At 45.4% G+C, this 14,363-nt stretch overlaps 1 protein-coding gene across 4 annotated transcripts in view; it reads right to left on the reverse strand.

Moving 5' to 3' along the window:
- Positions 1 to 4,603: 4,603 nt before the first annotated feature.
- The window catches only part of LOC103374337 (CREB3 regulatory factor-like), a 43,159-nt gene continuing 33,399 nt past the window's right edge, over positions 4,604 to 14,363 (reverse strand). For all 4 annotated transcript variants that reach the window (XM_008304415.1, XM_008304416.1, XM_008304414.1 and 1 more), the window contains 2 exons: positions 10,972 to 11,100; positions 4,604 to 10,613 (listed from right to left, as the gene is read on the reverse strand). In XM_008304415.1, coding sequence (XP_008302637.1) covers positions 10,498 to 10,613; positions 10,972 to 11,100 — 245 coding nt within the window. In that variant the 3' untranslated portion in view covers positions 4,604 to 10,497. The remainder of the gene's footprint in view (positions 10,614 to 10,971; positions 11,101 to 14,363) is intronic.

Raw genomic sequence — 14,363 nt, forward strand, 5'->3', positions numbered from 1 at the left:
GCTCGGACCCTAAATATACAGACTAGTCTTTTAGCATCACTCTGAGACGGGATGTTCCTGATTTTGACAATATCACGTGGGTGAAAGAAGGCCGTCCTGCAGGCTGGTGTGAGTTCGAGGCCACATCCTGGTCAAAAATAACTCCAAGGTTCCTCACAGGCATCCAGAGGAACCATGTGGTTGTTTCTGAGGTGTTTTAAGCCAACATGAATGAGAAGCGAACACGGCAACATCTGCTGATGGAGATTTTGCATATGATCAAACGTTCCCTTCACCTCCACTGATTTTTGGCAACAGGGTTTGGATTTCATGCAGCCGGGTTTAGAATCCCAGAATGTTTCAGTGAAGAGTAACTGAACAATGTGACGATCCTGCCAGCTTCAATCAGCGCCTGTGTGTGTGTGGAGGTCAGAGAGAAAGCAGGGTTTGAACTCCTTTTTTTCATCTTTTATACATTTACTTACGTCACTTTTAATATATAGAAGTGAGAGCAACACAATGAACGCCTTTGGGGAAAGTCTGCCTTTTTACGTGTGGTTTTCCTGAGCAGCCGCAGCGGAATGTGGATCCTTAGAAATGCATGAACTTCATTGTATTAAATAACAATATGTCAACGCAAATGACATTTACTCCAAACTCAAAAGGCACAAGCTGACACTGGGAGCAAAAATGTTCCACAAGAAAGTTGGAAACCATAAATAAAGAGTTCAAAGTGAAGACAAAGAAGAAGAAGAAGATCACAGAGTGTTTCAGGATCGGATTCGGCGTCAACAACAACCTGTAGGTGCTCTTTAGGCATTCTTTAAGACTTCTGTCGCCTGAAGAGTCCTCTGCACACCCCAGAGTTCATGATGTCTATCGACGGATCCAAAAGAAGCAGCTCCACTCTGACACCTCCGAACTCAGAGCAGTCAGGTCGGAAGTCCTATTCTGGCTTTTTCCTCACCAACTTTCCACACGTCACATCCACGTAGGTTGAATCATCCAAAAATAACACGTCTCCACAAAGTGGCCGTTTTCTCCAGCAGATACGATCCCAGCTGTTTGGTTCTGTGAGCGTATGAATGGTTTCCACTGTGTCACTGTCCCTCTGCAGCCTCACATGTTGATTCTGTTTCCAGCTCTGCGTGAACCGACTTGTCTCTGCTTATTCTCATTGATCCCTGAAGCCCATCCTGCTGCTGCTTCTTGACTTTGCAACACATGTCCTTTAAAGTCGACAGCATTGACTGTGGAGTCGGGGTTGACCAAGATATTTTTTTCCTGATACTGATTATTAGTAATCAAAGAGGCTGATAACTGACATTTAAAACATTAAAACATCAGTAAAAATTTAAATCTTGGTGTTAAAATTTAGACAAAAACAAACTTCAGCATTAAAAAAAAAGTCTTTGCTTATTGTTTTGCATGTGTTTAATTAAAATAACTAACCTTCAGTGCTGATTGGTTATCACTGGTGTGAGCGGTGAACACAGATAAGCAGAGCATCAGAGTCGTGCATTTTAAAAGGACTTTATTTGATCAGAAATCAGTTTTAAAAAGCAACAATATCAATAATCTGAAAATGCAATAATCAACCGCACTGACATTTATTGAGCCAGACAGTGGAGAGTAAACAGGATGTTATGTTAATATCGATAGCTGACCTTTTCTCTGAGCTCACGTCACTTCTCTTTGGCATTTTTGCTGCTGCTGTTAACCAGGCGGCTCCACTGACAGTGTCCAGTTCACACAGAACCAGCCTGATGGGAACCAATATGTAGTTGAACAACCCTCTGAGCCAATCACTGCCATCAGGTGTTTCTGTAACTCTCAGTCAGACTTCTGCACCTGTTGACAGGTATTCTGGACCACTGCTCACCTGCTCATCAGCAAAGTGCTCTCATTGGTCCAGGACAGTTTTTTTTTTTTTTTTAAAGTGGGTTTTCTGAAGGTTTGTGAAGATGGAGTTTCTGTTTTTGCAGTTGAACTCTTCTACTGTACTTTTAACTTTCTTCATCTGACAGCTTGACTCGCTTGTTGCACGCACACAACATACGAAGACCTTATAAATATGACACGCTAACATTTGTACAAGTTTATGCAGCTATAACGATGATTAAATAAGTCAATCAGCGGTCACTGAGTCCGTCCTGTGCTCACCTTTGACTGTCTGGTTCGGTTCTGCTACCAAATCAGACATAAGGACAGTGAGGACTGCTGAGAGGATCATCGGTGCCCCCCTGCCCTCCCTCCAGGACCTGTACTCCTCCAGAGTGAGGGAAAGGGCAGGAAAAACCCTCACGGACCCCTTCCACCCCGGTCATCACCTCTTTGACCTGCTGCAGAACATCCCGGCACCGGAGCAGCTTCCTCCTTCAGGTCACATCCCTCATGAACAGTCAGTGGACCGCTGAAGGCTCTCCTCTGTGCATCACCATCACACGTGAAACTCCTCGACTTCAGGAGCAATATTGTTTCCTAATTTATTACTTGTCTTGTTTCTCTCCTCACACTATTCTTTATTTATGCAGTACTTTTATATTTTTCTCTTACATATTTTATTTGTAATTTCTTCGATCTAGGTTTCTATATTTAGTCCTTGTCTTGTTTTTGTTGACTCAGCTGACTCAGGGTGAAGGCAGGTTCACCTGGACAGGTAACCAGTCTATCACAGGGCTACACTTAGAGACAGACAACCAAGCACACTCACATTCACACCTACGGACAATTTACAATCACCAATTAACCTCAGCATGTTTCTGGACTGTGGGAGGAAGCCGGAGAACCCGGAGAGAACCCACGCTGCACGGGGAGAACATGGAGACTCCACGCAGGAAGATCCTCACCGGGACACGAACCGGCGACCTTCTCACTGCGAGGCAACGGGGCTAACCACTGCTCCACCTTCTGACTCAGCTGACAGGAAATTAATTGATAAACATTTGTCTAATAGTTTTGTGTCATTTCATGGTTCTGCCTTCACAAACGCAGTGAGGTGCTGCTTTTTGTTTGAACGATTTTAATACATTTGTTTTGAATGTCTTCTTAATTGTTTCGAGGTGTGAACCGCTGGCTGCACTGTGACGATGTTTGGGTAACTCTGATGGCAGCTCTGACCATTTCTATAGTTTTAAAAACTAAACAATTAACTGATAATTAACTGCCACAGCAGCAAACTCCTGCTTTAACATTATTATGATTGATTTTGTTGTGAATATGTTGATGTTTATTGTGTTGTTGTTGTTGGTGCTTTTAGTAATTTAATTTTTTAAAATAATTGTATTTCTTTGGGTAAAGGGGGCAGATAACATGAGATGATTCTTCTTTCTGCTCCCTTTCATTCAGTAGTTTGTGTCACATTTAATTGTTTTAACTCAATGAATGAAAGAAAAATTTAATTAACAATAAAAAAAAAATGTAGGAGAAACAATCTAATGATATAATAAACGTTTTTCTGATTATACCTACCGACATTATTTTAAGCAACATTTTTAATCATAAACTTTACAGCTTAACAGTATTGAACAGTGTGTCGTTAGTGCTTTTACCTAATTAAAGGATCTGAACGCTTCCTACGTCACTGTTTGTTTCACATTTTAACCAACACCCCGCTGCACATCATGTTGACTGAACTGACCCTTTAAGTTGGGTTCAGTGAGTTTTGCTCAGGGTAAAGACTTTTAACTGGGATGCTGACAGTCGGAGGTCGTGCTCAGCAGCCTGAAGGCAACACTGAGGGCTAAAAGGCCCCACGACCTGAGTCCTCACAGAGCTGACAGGAGCTGGATCCTGCAGTGGGAATCTCTGCTCTCTGCCCGTAAAGCCATCGTAGCTAGTGCACGCCAAAAAAGCTTCGTCTTCAGGAGGAAGTTATGTAAAAAATCTACTTTCATAACGGCTGCCGTGGCTCCGTGAGACCTGCTGGTGGTGCTGTGCTGCATTTATCAGCTGCTGCGAGGAAATGCAAATCCTGACTCCTTCTGCCCCCGAGATCAGACAAAAAGCATCACCTTAGACTGATCACACGTGTAACGGCCGACAACAGGAAGCTGCAAACACAAGGATCAGATAAAACATCACTTCCTGTCACATAAAGGAGGATTCTGATGATATGCAGCGAACAGCTTCCACTGAAATATCACCACAAAAACAAACAACTCACGTGTTTTATTTTAAAAATATACTTTAATACAACAGCTGCATATAAATATTAAAATATACATTATACAGGTGTACAGTACACTCACACAAAACAAAAACAAAAAATATTAGGCTTCTATTTGTACGGCACTTCTTGTATTTTCTTTTTTTTTGTTTCGTTTTGTTTGTTTTTTTTTCTCCATTTTTGTATTATTTTCTTAAAGGTTACTTACTGACGAAGGAGTTGTACATAAAGATGTGTTAATGTGTTAACAGGTCCAAAGTATTACTGTAGTAATGTGATTACTGGGTTACTGAAAGACAGACAGGAGGGGGAGGGGACGGGAGGAGGAGGAGGAGGAGGAGGAAGGATTGCTGTACAGTATATGACATGGCATTGTGGAATGTTTGCTCGTCTCTTGGTTTTCCTTTCCTCCCATCATTCAGCGTGTTTTCAGACAGATTAAAGAACCAGCAGGGATGTGATTATTCACTCTTTACTCTCTCCACAGGATTTCTCTTTTACCAAAGCATCGTTTCATATCTAATGAGACTTTTATCTTTTGTCCTTTTCCCGCTCATGTCAACGACCGGCCTTTGGTTTCGACTCGTCATAAGACAGAAACGACTGACTTGGTTTTGGTTGAAGCCGCGAGGTGCGTCTCAGCTGCCAGTTTATCATCATCATCATCATCATCATCATCATCATCATCACGTCTGCCAACACGGAGCCGAGCGTTTCAGACCCGCCGTTCACCCATCGGGCGCGTTTAAGTGTGTGTAGGTTCCAACACGACATCGTTCTGCTCTTGTGAGATTACACAAACGACAGATAGTGCATCGGTTGGTGAGATTTAGAGGTGCTGGTGGCAACAGTTTGGTTTCCAGTCCAAGCTGACTGGCTGTAGCTTCAATGGGAAGAGCAATACCAATCTTCTCATGTAACTCTCAGCAAGAACGTGAAAGAGAATATTCCCCACGATGCCGACGTAAATCCTTTAAACATTGAAACTACGGCATCTCACCGCCTGAACAAAAACTAATTAGGTTTGTTTATCTCTATTAATGCTACTCGCTGGTGATGCACCGATCCAGCCTCCTCTGTCCCACCTTATAGCATAATCTCTCTTAACATAATTATCTAATTCTGGCAGAACACGGTGGACCCATGTAGGACCGGGATGCTCGTGGTAAGAAGCTGATTAAGGAAATAGGTTTTCAGGGTCCGTAAGCAACCTTGTGGGTTTTTAAAACAGATTAATCTCTCTCAGAAAACAGATGTTAAGCTCCGTGATTTAAATGATACGGCGCGAGAGCCTCGACGATGAGCAAAACCCTACGAGGACCCGCAGGTTCTAAACCGACACCTTCCCCCCATCTGGCTGCTTCCCAGATGGAGGTTTCCAGGTCAGCGCCAGAGGAGACGAGGGCATCGGGATGCAGGCCGCCGCGGCAGACAGCAGCGACTGAAGTCCTCCTCTGCAGCTGTCAGAGTGCGACAGCGGGCTGAGGTGGTGGGGGGGCGGTGAGGGGATTAAAAGGTTTCGGATAAACTACTCAGGGGCCCCGGCTAAGTGCTGCTTCCCCGGCCTGCTCTGCCTGGAGGCCCGTCGCCTTTGAAACCGGAGAAGCCTAAGTGTCTCCAACAATGTGAGCAGTGGAGCAGAGTGGGGACGGGCACCCGCAGGTCAGCAGCGTCCCACCAGTGTAGGCTTACTGATGGGTCTATTCAGCGCCGCCAGGTCCACAACGCCTCGACGCCTGGTCCAAAAAAACCCCACCGCAGCCCCATGAACAGCCAGGGAAGCCTTCCTGCCTGCTCCAACACCGACTTCTCACAGATTTAAGACTTTGGGTGTCTTAACCCAAACACGTCTTTCTGTCAGATGTCAGATCTTTCCAGCCAGGACGCCAACAATCATCACTGATTATTCAGTCACATCTGAAAACGGTAGAAAACGAACTGAGAACCTTCCACAGATATTCAATTTACGACGATATAGAGAGAGAAAGGCGGCAGAAGTGGGACTGTTTGGTGAGTTCCCTGGTTAACTTTCCTCTCTGATGATCAGAATTGCTGCTGAATTTTTTCATGGTGTCTTTGCACTTCAAACATCCACTGGAAGCGTTTTAAAGCCGAGCGCCTCGGAGCACTACGTCCTTCAGCAGCTTCTTTTCCAATATCAATTACACTTTTCTTTTTTTTTTTTTACTGCGCTTTAAAAGCATATTGAACAGACATTTGCAGTGATTTTATTTTGTTCTGCCGACACGCGTCTTAATTACCGCACACAGCAGCAGCAGCAGCAGCAGCAGCATGCCATCCAGTCATTTTCTATCTGGAAACAATGTGCAGAGAAAGAGAAGAGAAAGCCTCCTCAAAGTCAGTAATGCATCATTAAATATGAAGTTTATGTCAGCGTCCAACCAACTGACACACATTCATCGGTGAATTTTATGCTTTCAGATCCAGTGTGAGCCGTTTGTGGTCTTGCATCCGGTGGACATTTGCACACAGGAAACAGTGGCTGTCCTCCCTGTTCATGAGCAGCCTCACCAACAACACCTAAAGCAGACTGTGAGCTAAATCTGTGTATATGTGACAGTGGGAGTGCAGGTCAGGTGGATCCAGCTTTTACCACGAAGACAGAGCTCGATACAAAAACTTTCTCTTTCTCAGAAAAACCCGGCGACCACATCAGAGCCGGGCTGCTGTTTACTTCCCTCCGTCTCCAGCAGACGGTGACACCCAACGAGGAAGTAGCTCAGATAAGAATCGTCCAGTTTATGCAGAGTCACTGTCCATATTAGGTCAGAGCGGGACAGATTTATAAGCTGAGAGAATGAGTTTTGTATTCTTTAAGCCTCAGCTGCTCCTTGTTTGACCCGAGCCAGACTCGCGCCGTCATGACAGCAGCTACAGAGAAGTGACCCAACAGCTGACGTCTTTGGGTCATTTCAGTTTCTGCCTCCGGCTTCCAGGTGCACATAAACACAGACTTTTCTGGGAAACTGAATCAGGAATGTGAGCAGAGACGAGTGACCTTGCCAAGACCGGCCACTCCCCATTAAAGCTTTACTGTTAAAGGGATATTCCATGTTTTTAAACATGTTTTCCCCCATAGAGGGCGAATGCTACAGTACCGCTCGTGGCTCGTGTACGAGCTCGCGAGTTGCGTTAAATCCGGCATCATGTCTTGTTTGCTGTTTGGATCTGAGGCAGGAACTCACTGTGTCACAACAGTTTTCTCTTCAGTTCAGTTTTTGGCATATAGATGAATGTACACAGCAGATGGTGTGTTGTGTTACATAACGCCGCTTCGGAGGAAGGAAAATATCTGGACAAACTTGTGCATTCAAAGGGGAATCTCTCTTAAACCCAAAGACCTCCTCGTCCTGGTTTGACACGACAGATGGGTTGTACGACACTTTAAACCTCGGCGATATGTGCAGTTGTTTTCTGCTGTTTCGTCTCTTTCTGTTTTTTTCTTTCTGTTGCACAAGCTGTTGCCAGTGCGAGATCCTGTGACTCGGCTGGCAGCATCGCCAGCTTCCTAACCCTCCAGAGGAAGCGGGAGGAGGGAGGTGAGCACGTCTCAGCACAGCGGCGGCAGCAGCAGGGAAAGTGTAGCGCACACCTTTAACAAGCTCAGAGTTCTCCTCTTCCGGCTGCAGCGAGCTTGTCCTAGATCATCCGTCTTTCTTCTCTGTAAAATGATCGCATGAAAACCCGATCAGGTTTCTGTGGTAATGCTTAAGAGGTGACATCAGAGCCTCCTGCTGTTGCATCTTCATTTTTTTTTTTTTTTGCAAAGCCGCAGACTATCTGTGTTTGGCATCAGAGCTTAAGAGCTCCGGTCACCAGCGGCAGAACTCCACGATAAAACCTTTCCAGCTGAGCAACAGGAATCTTGTGTTTACAGTACAGCTTCATAGTGATGATGAGCAACATTTCCCAGAATGAACGATAGAGAAACTGAAGTGGAGCGCCGCCGAACACCCCAGCAGTCCACAGCTTTCGAAATGACCACGAGCGAGACCTCCAGGACGTGAAGGTTCAAGGTTAACTCCTCCTCCTCTCCTGGCTGAAACAGGAAATGGATTTTCCATAGGAGGAGAACAGTGTGTTATAGAACAGCAGCTTTGGAACGCAGCCCAGATGGGAGCCCGTCAAGGTTGAAAAACAAAAGGGAATTGCCTAGCTAGCAGCCACTCCTCCATGTATGTTTCCCAGAGATGATGTTCACAGAAACTAGCTACTGTTTCCATGTGTAAGTTCAATGTGAAAGGAAAATATTTTGGCTCACTGTTTTTTGGCTGAATAAGTGATAATATCCTACACAAGCCTGCGTTTTTTTTTTTCTTCTCCCTTCCAGCTAAAGTCAAGTGAGGCCAAGCTTGGAGCAGTAGTCATGGGTTACCTTGTAATTGGATTTAAGATCAGGCATAATAACACAGGTCCCTGTGGCTTTAAGCTCCAGGCACTTTAGAAAGGCGTCATTATGCAAACAAACTGCCTATTACAACAGGACGTGCTCGCAGGCCAAAACCCAGTCAGCAGTTACTGCCTGATGCCTCCACACAGGTTTGCATTGCTTTTTAAAAAAAAAAAAATCAACATATAGTAGCACCATACTGCAACAAACCGAAACCACCAGTCGGTCACAAAGCGCTGGGCGCCCTCGAGTCTGTCAATCAATATCTGTCTTTAGAAAAAGGTGCCAAGAGTCTTTTTTTTTTTTTCTCTTTTGGAGGATCTGAAGCCCTCTTTGAAGGTGCTTGGTTGCTCTTACCACAGTGCAATTCAAAGGGTCCTTGACTTTTTTTTTATGTCCAACAATATTTAGAGAGCGTGGACAGGTTGGTCTACAGCTTCAAGCAAAGACCACAGAAGAAAGGCAGATTTCAAAACGCTCAAGACTGACACCCACTTTGTGGGCTGTGGCATTGCCAAATAACAACAAAACCATTAAAAAAAAACAACAAAAAAACAAATTAGACTTATTTGCTGTCTAGACCTACAAGTGTTTTTCTCTATTTGTCATTGCAATTCAGGAAGTTGCGCTACATAATCAGGTCAGGGGTTGAGGAGAGGGCTCGGGGAAGGCATTGAGGACACTTCCCTTTTGTGGGTAAACGTAAAGCCACTGCAGATAAGCTAAAGGAGCACCAGGCTGCAGAGCTGGAAGGCTGACCCAAAAGTGACCCGTCAGCCCTTTCCTTTCTGCCAAACCACGGCCTGGCGGGTCTGTGATGGAAGTGCATTTAAATGAATCAATGGAGTCTATTCTGTTAATATCGTCTTTGAAGAATGCATGCGGGTGAACATGACAACAATCAAAGCGTTTCAGTCACTCTATGCCTCACTCTGCAAAACTCAGTGATGTGTTCATGGCTGGCAGCATCTGGAGCAGTGAGAGGTTTTGGTGTCCGAGTGGTTCAGCAACATCAGGAATCTTTGGTCAGTTTGGATTAAGGTGCAGTTTCCTCTTTCGTTTTTAACTTTGCTTACATTTTGATGGGGGGTGAAGGGGATGTTAAAGAAGGTCTATTAAAGCTCCGAGGACTTTTCCACAACATGCAGGCTGTTGTCTGCGCTGGTCTGACATCAGGACTCGATCGTTTGTTGTGTGTCACAACACTTACTGACATTTCAGATGCCAATGCAATCCAAATGGTATGCAGTGCTTCTGCAGGAGCCCAGCCAAACAAAAAAAAACAAAAAACACACACCCGCTTCTTTGTTTTCCAGGCCTGGGCTCCTCCCACTTCCTTATTTTAGAACTTCCTCTATCCTCAAATGCCCCCTCGCCCTCAGCTCACTACCGGTCCCCTGCCGACAACTACGACCATCTACAAAACAGTGCAATGTCTATTCATAGGCACAATGGGATACAAATACAGCACACGGAGGGAAAGAGGAACACTATACACGCTCATACAGTATGTTACACGCACACACACACACACACACACACACACACGCACACACACACACACACACAGACAGAACACAGAACACGGAGACATCAGCAGCAGCAGCAGCAGCTCTGGCCTGGTGGTGGTTGTGGTGCAGCCTGCAGAGACAGAGCGGTGAAGACGGCTGCTGTTTGGAGGGCCGACGGGAGAGGACCAGGAGCAAGGTGGCAATTTACTGCCATTTTGTTTAGGCTACTCCTTCCTCCTCTTCCTCCTCCTCCTCCTCCTCCTCCTTCTTCCTCTTTCCCAGCCTCTCCACCTCCCCATCTCTTCGCTCTTGATGTGTGCGACATGAGAGTGGAGAGGCTGCGGGGGTGGTGGTGGTGGTGGGGGAGCTTGGTCGGGTCGGGTCAGGTGGTGCTGGGAGGGGAGGGCGCCGAGGAAGACGAGGTGGGTTTACCCGGCCGCCTCGTCTCCTCCCTGCGGGGGCTCTTTGCGCTGGTTCTGACCGCCCGCGCTCGCAGCCAAAATCCTCTGCACAAAGTCTTTGGTCCGCCCAGCGACCAAGGGACCTGAAGTCATCGTGAAAGTAAAATTAGGCAGAGTGACGGAAAGGAAGGGACGAGACAGAAATAACTCCTGAAGCAAAAACAAAACTTGAGGGGAAAATGTGACAGAATACAGCTAAACCATGTCAGTGGACAGAAATCAGAAACAAAAAGAGAAACATCCCACATTTTAAAACCATATCATAGAGTTTTTATGGCACATATCATGTAAGATTATTCACTACACTTGCTTCAGACGCCTATATTCACCGCTGGAACTGCGTCTCCTCAGCGAACACGGTGTAGCTAACATGTTCGTGTGGTCAGCCGTGACAGTAAAGCATCTCAAACTTGCTAACTGCTAATTTGTGGCGTTTCTCACCGCTGGACTCTCTGAGGATGTCTTCCAGGCGTTGGGTCATCCCTCGTTCGTCCGTGTCCTCTTCCTCGCTGCTCTCCACCCGTCGTCTGATCACCTCTTTAATCCGCAGCAGAGCCCCCAGCAGGTTTTCTGGAATGGAAATAAAGATCAGCGCCAGAGGGTGAGAAAGACGACACCAGAACTGGAATTCTTTATCTGAAAGTTGACGGAGAACACTTGCAATGTGGTGCAGAAGTCTGACTGAGAGTTACAGGAAACACCTGATTGGCTCAGAGGGTTGTTCAGCTACATATTCCATCAGGCTGGTTTGCTTGTTTTTTAAAATATTTCTGTTGAACCACAATTCAAAAACAACCTCATGATGTTCATTACGTTTTTATTTATTATTACTTTTGTCAATTTCAACTTATTTCGCTGTTTCTTTAATGGGAGGCTGTGAACACATCTGAGGACGACTGTAAGGTTCAGATTAAGATGCTTTTATTATCAGTGGAAACACAATGAAATCCTGTTGGCATCCGTCTCTTACAGTAACAGTGTGAGTCACAGTGGCCACGTTAATGATTAGGACTGTTTTTTCCCAACAACACAGGACGTAGATAAAGAACGCAGAGGAAAACAAAAGTGAAAGTAACCTTAAACAAGTTCAGACTGAAAGGAGTGAAAGTGAAATAAGAGCAGCGGCGGCTCAAAGGTCAGACAAGCCGGCTCGTGACTTGTCCCTCCTTCGTTACTGACATTACATCATGAGAGCGTTAACCCCCTAACTGCCCCGTGGGACGACACACATCAGACTGGGGCTGCACGGGGCAGCTGCTTTCCTGGTAAAGTAAAAATGGCGACATAGGCTGCATTACACACGGCTGCAACAAACTGAGGCAGTTGTTTGCAGACAAACCTTGAAGAAGACGCAAAACTTTGATCATCTATGACGGAGAGAATTCTTCAAGAGCTGGTTTCAACGGGGCAAGCTGCAGATATTCGTGCATGTCAGCTAGTGTTGCTAATGTTTCACGCTTTTCACAGCAGAGGACAACACGTACAGGCGGTCGGTCCTGCAAGTTGCATTTTTGCGAGTCAAAAACCACCTCGAGCAAGCCTACAAACTTTTGTTGTTTTTTCAAAATATGTTCAGAACAACAGATGAACCCGATCAGCCACTGGTGTCGGTAGAAATGATATGATCACACGGCAAATAATTTAGCAGAGAAACCAACAGACCCAACATTCATGATATGCAGCTCCTGAGTCTGTGTAACTGAATAATTAATTGAAAGGGGTGCGTTCAAGGTAACAGCAGTGTGGAGCTCAATCAGTGAGCTCATTCATTATGTGGAGAAACAGGAGTCATTCAGGTGGCCCTTATGTACGGATGAAGCCAGCACGTGTTGCATGTGCAGCTCTCTCTGAAAACCCGACGAAGACGGCTCGTTCCAGACACTGTTCAGAAGAACAGTGTGCTTTTTTAAGTTATTTTTTGGCCTTTTGTTCCTTTATTTGATCGAACAGTGGAGAAGGGGGACAGGAACGTGGGGAGAAGAATGAACTGCAGCAAAGTGTCATGAGCCGGGTTCGGACTCGCTACCAGACTGCGTCCGGGACTTGTAGCCCCTGTACACGGGACACCAGCTTGACCGAGTGAGCCATCGCGGTGTCCCAGAACAGCGTGCTTTAATTAAAACGTTGATCGGAGAGAGGAAAACGTATAAAGTCGTGCAGAAAATGACAGGCTGCTCAGCTAAAGTGATCTCCAGTGTTTGGAAAGGGAAAGCAAAACCAGAGAGACCATTCGAATGGACCGAACAGGAGCCAGAACGGCAAAGACTCAGCCAACGATCAGCTCCAGGGAGATCAAAGATGGTCTGAAGCTACCTGTGACAATTAGAAGACGCTTGTGAGAGGCTAATCTATCGGCATGAAGCCCCCGCAAAGTCCCACTGTTAAATAAAAGATGTGCTGAAGAGGATACAAAGAACACATCGACTGGCCTAAAAACAAATGGAGAAACGTTTTGTGGACTGATGAGGGTGTTCTTTTTGGGTTCAAGGGCCACAGACAGTCTGTCAGACGACCCCCCAAACACTGAATCCAAGCCACAGTTCACTGTGAAGACGGTGAAGCAGGGTGGCGGAAGCATCATGATGTCGTATACATGGATCAATTTGCTTTTATCAGAATACTTGAAGAGGTCGTGCTGCCTCATGCTGACGAGGAAATGCCCCTGAAATGGGCGTTTCAACAACACAACGAGCCCAAACACACCAGTCAGCGAGCAGCATCTTGGTTCCAGACCAACAAAACGAAGGCTCTGGAGTGGCCAGACCTTAATCCAACAGAAAACTTGTGGGGTGTCTGAAGCCAAACCAAGAAATGCAGAGGAGCTGTGGAAGGCTGTCAGATCATCTGGTCACAGGTGTCACAAGTTGGTCGACTCCATGCAGCACAGATGTCAAGCAGTTCTCAAAAACAGTGGATATATAATTAAATATTAGTTTCACAGGAAGGCTAAATCTTAACATTTTGTTCAGTTTATTGAGTAAATATTTGAGTTTGTAATGAAAAATGCAAACATTTATATATCAGAATTCATTCATTTTCTGTAAAGTATTTAAATACTGATGCATTTTTCTTTTGATGTAAAATATAATGTGCAGCGTTCCCATGAATGGAAATGAAAATATTTTAAGGCTTTACTCACGTTTTAAAACACACTGCTGTTATTTTAAACACAACTGTATATATTTATATGTTTTGTTTCAATGCAACACTTCAAAACGCACAAACGAATCTCTTACAGGCTAATTAGTTGATAATTATTATTAACTGATGCACACAAAATTGATCAGCAACTATCTGGAGAACTATTTTAATTGTTTCTGTCATTTCTAGCGAGCAGTTCTGTCCAGATTGTAAACAGTATTTTCCAGCGTGGCAGGTTTTGTTTCTCGCTCTGCACATTTCTACATGAGCCGCGCGTCTCTCCACAACATGTAAATGGTTCGAGGCTTCAGCTCCGACGCTGGAGGTGTGAATCATCGGCGCATCCTGTGATCCTCCTCCTGTGAGGTCACGTGACCCGATGGTGCCGTGACACCCCTTCTGTCAGCGCGCATTATTCTCGTATTGATGTGATTTCTCTTTTGTCCAGCTCTCGTCTCAGCGGGGAGCCTGAGTGTGTGTGGGCGACGGACCACAGTGGGTCTGACCAGCTGCCCCCCTACCAAGTTTCTATAACACACACACACACACACACACACACACACACACACAGACACACACACACACACACAAAGTCTGGAGGCTTCTGAGCAGCGGCACGATGCCAAAGTTCTATTTGTTTGAAGTTTCCTGTTGAATCCGCGCTAAGTATGTAAAGTGTGTTTTGTATAGAT

This window comes from Stegastes partitus, unplaced genomic scaffold (genome assembly GCF_000690725.1).
Source record: "Stegastes partitus isolate 25-593 unplaced genomic scaffold, Stegastes_partitus-1.0.2 Scaffold2214, whole genome shotgun sequence".
NCBI lineage: Eukaryota > Metazoa > Chordata > Actinopteri > Pomacentridae > Stegastes > Stegastes partitus.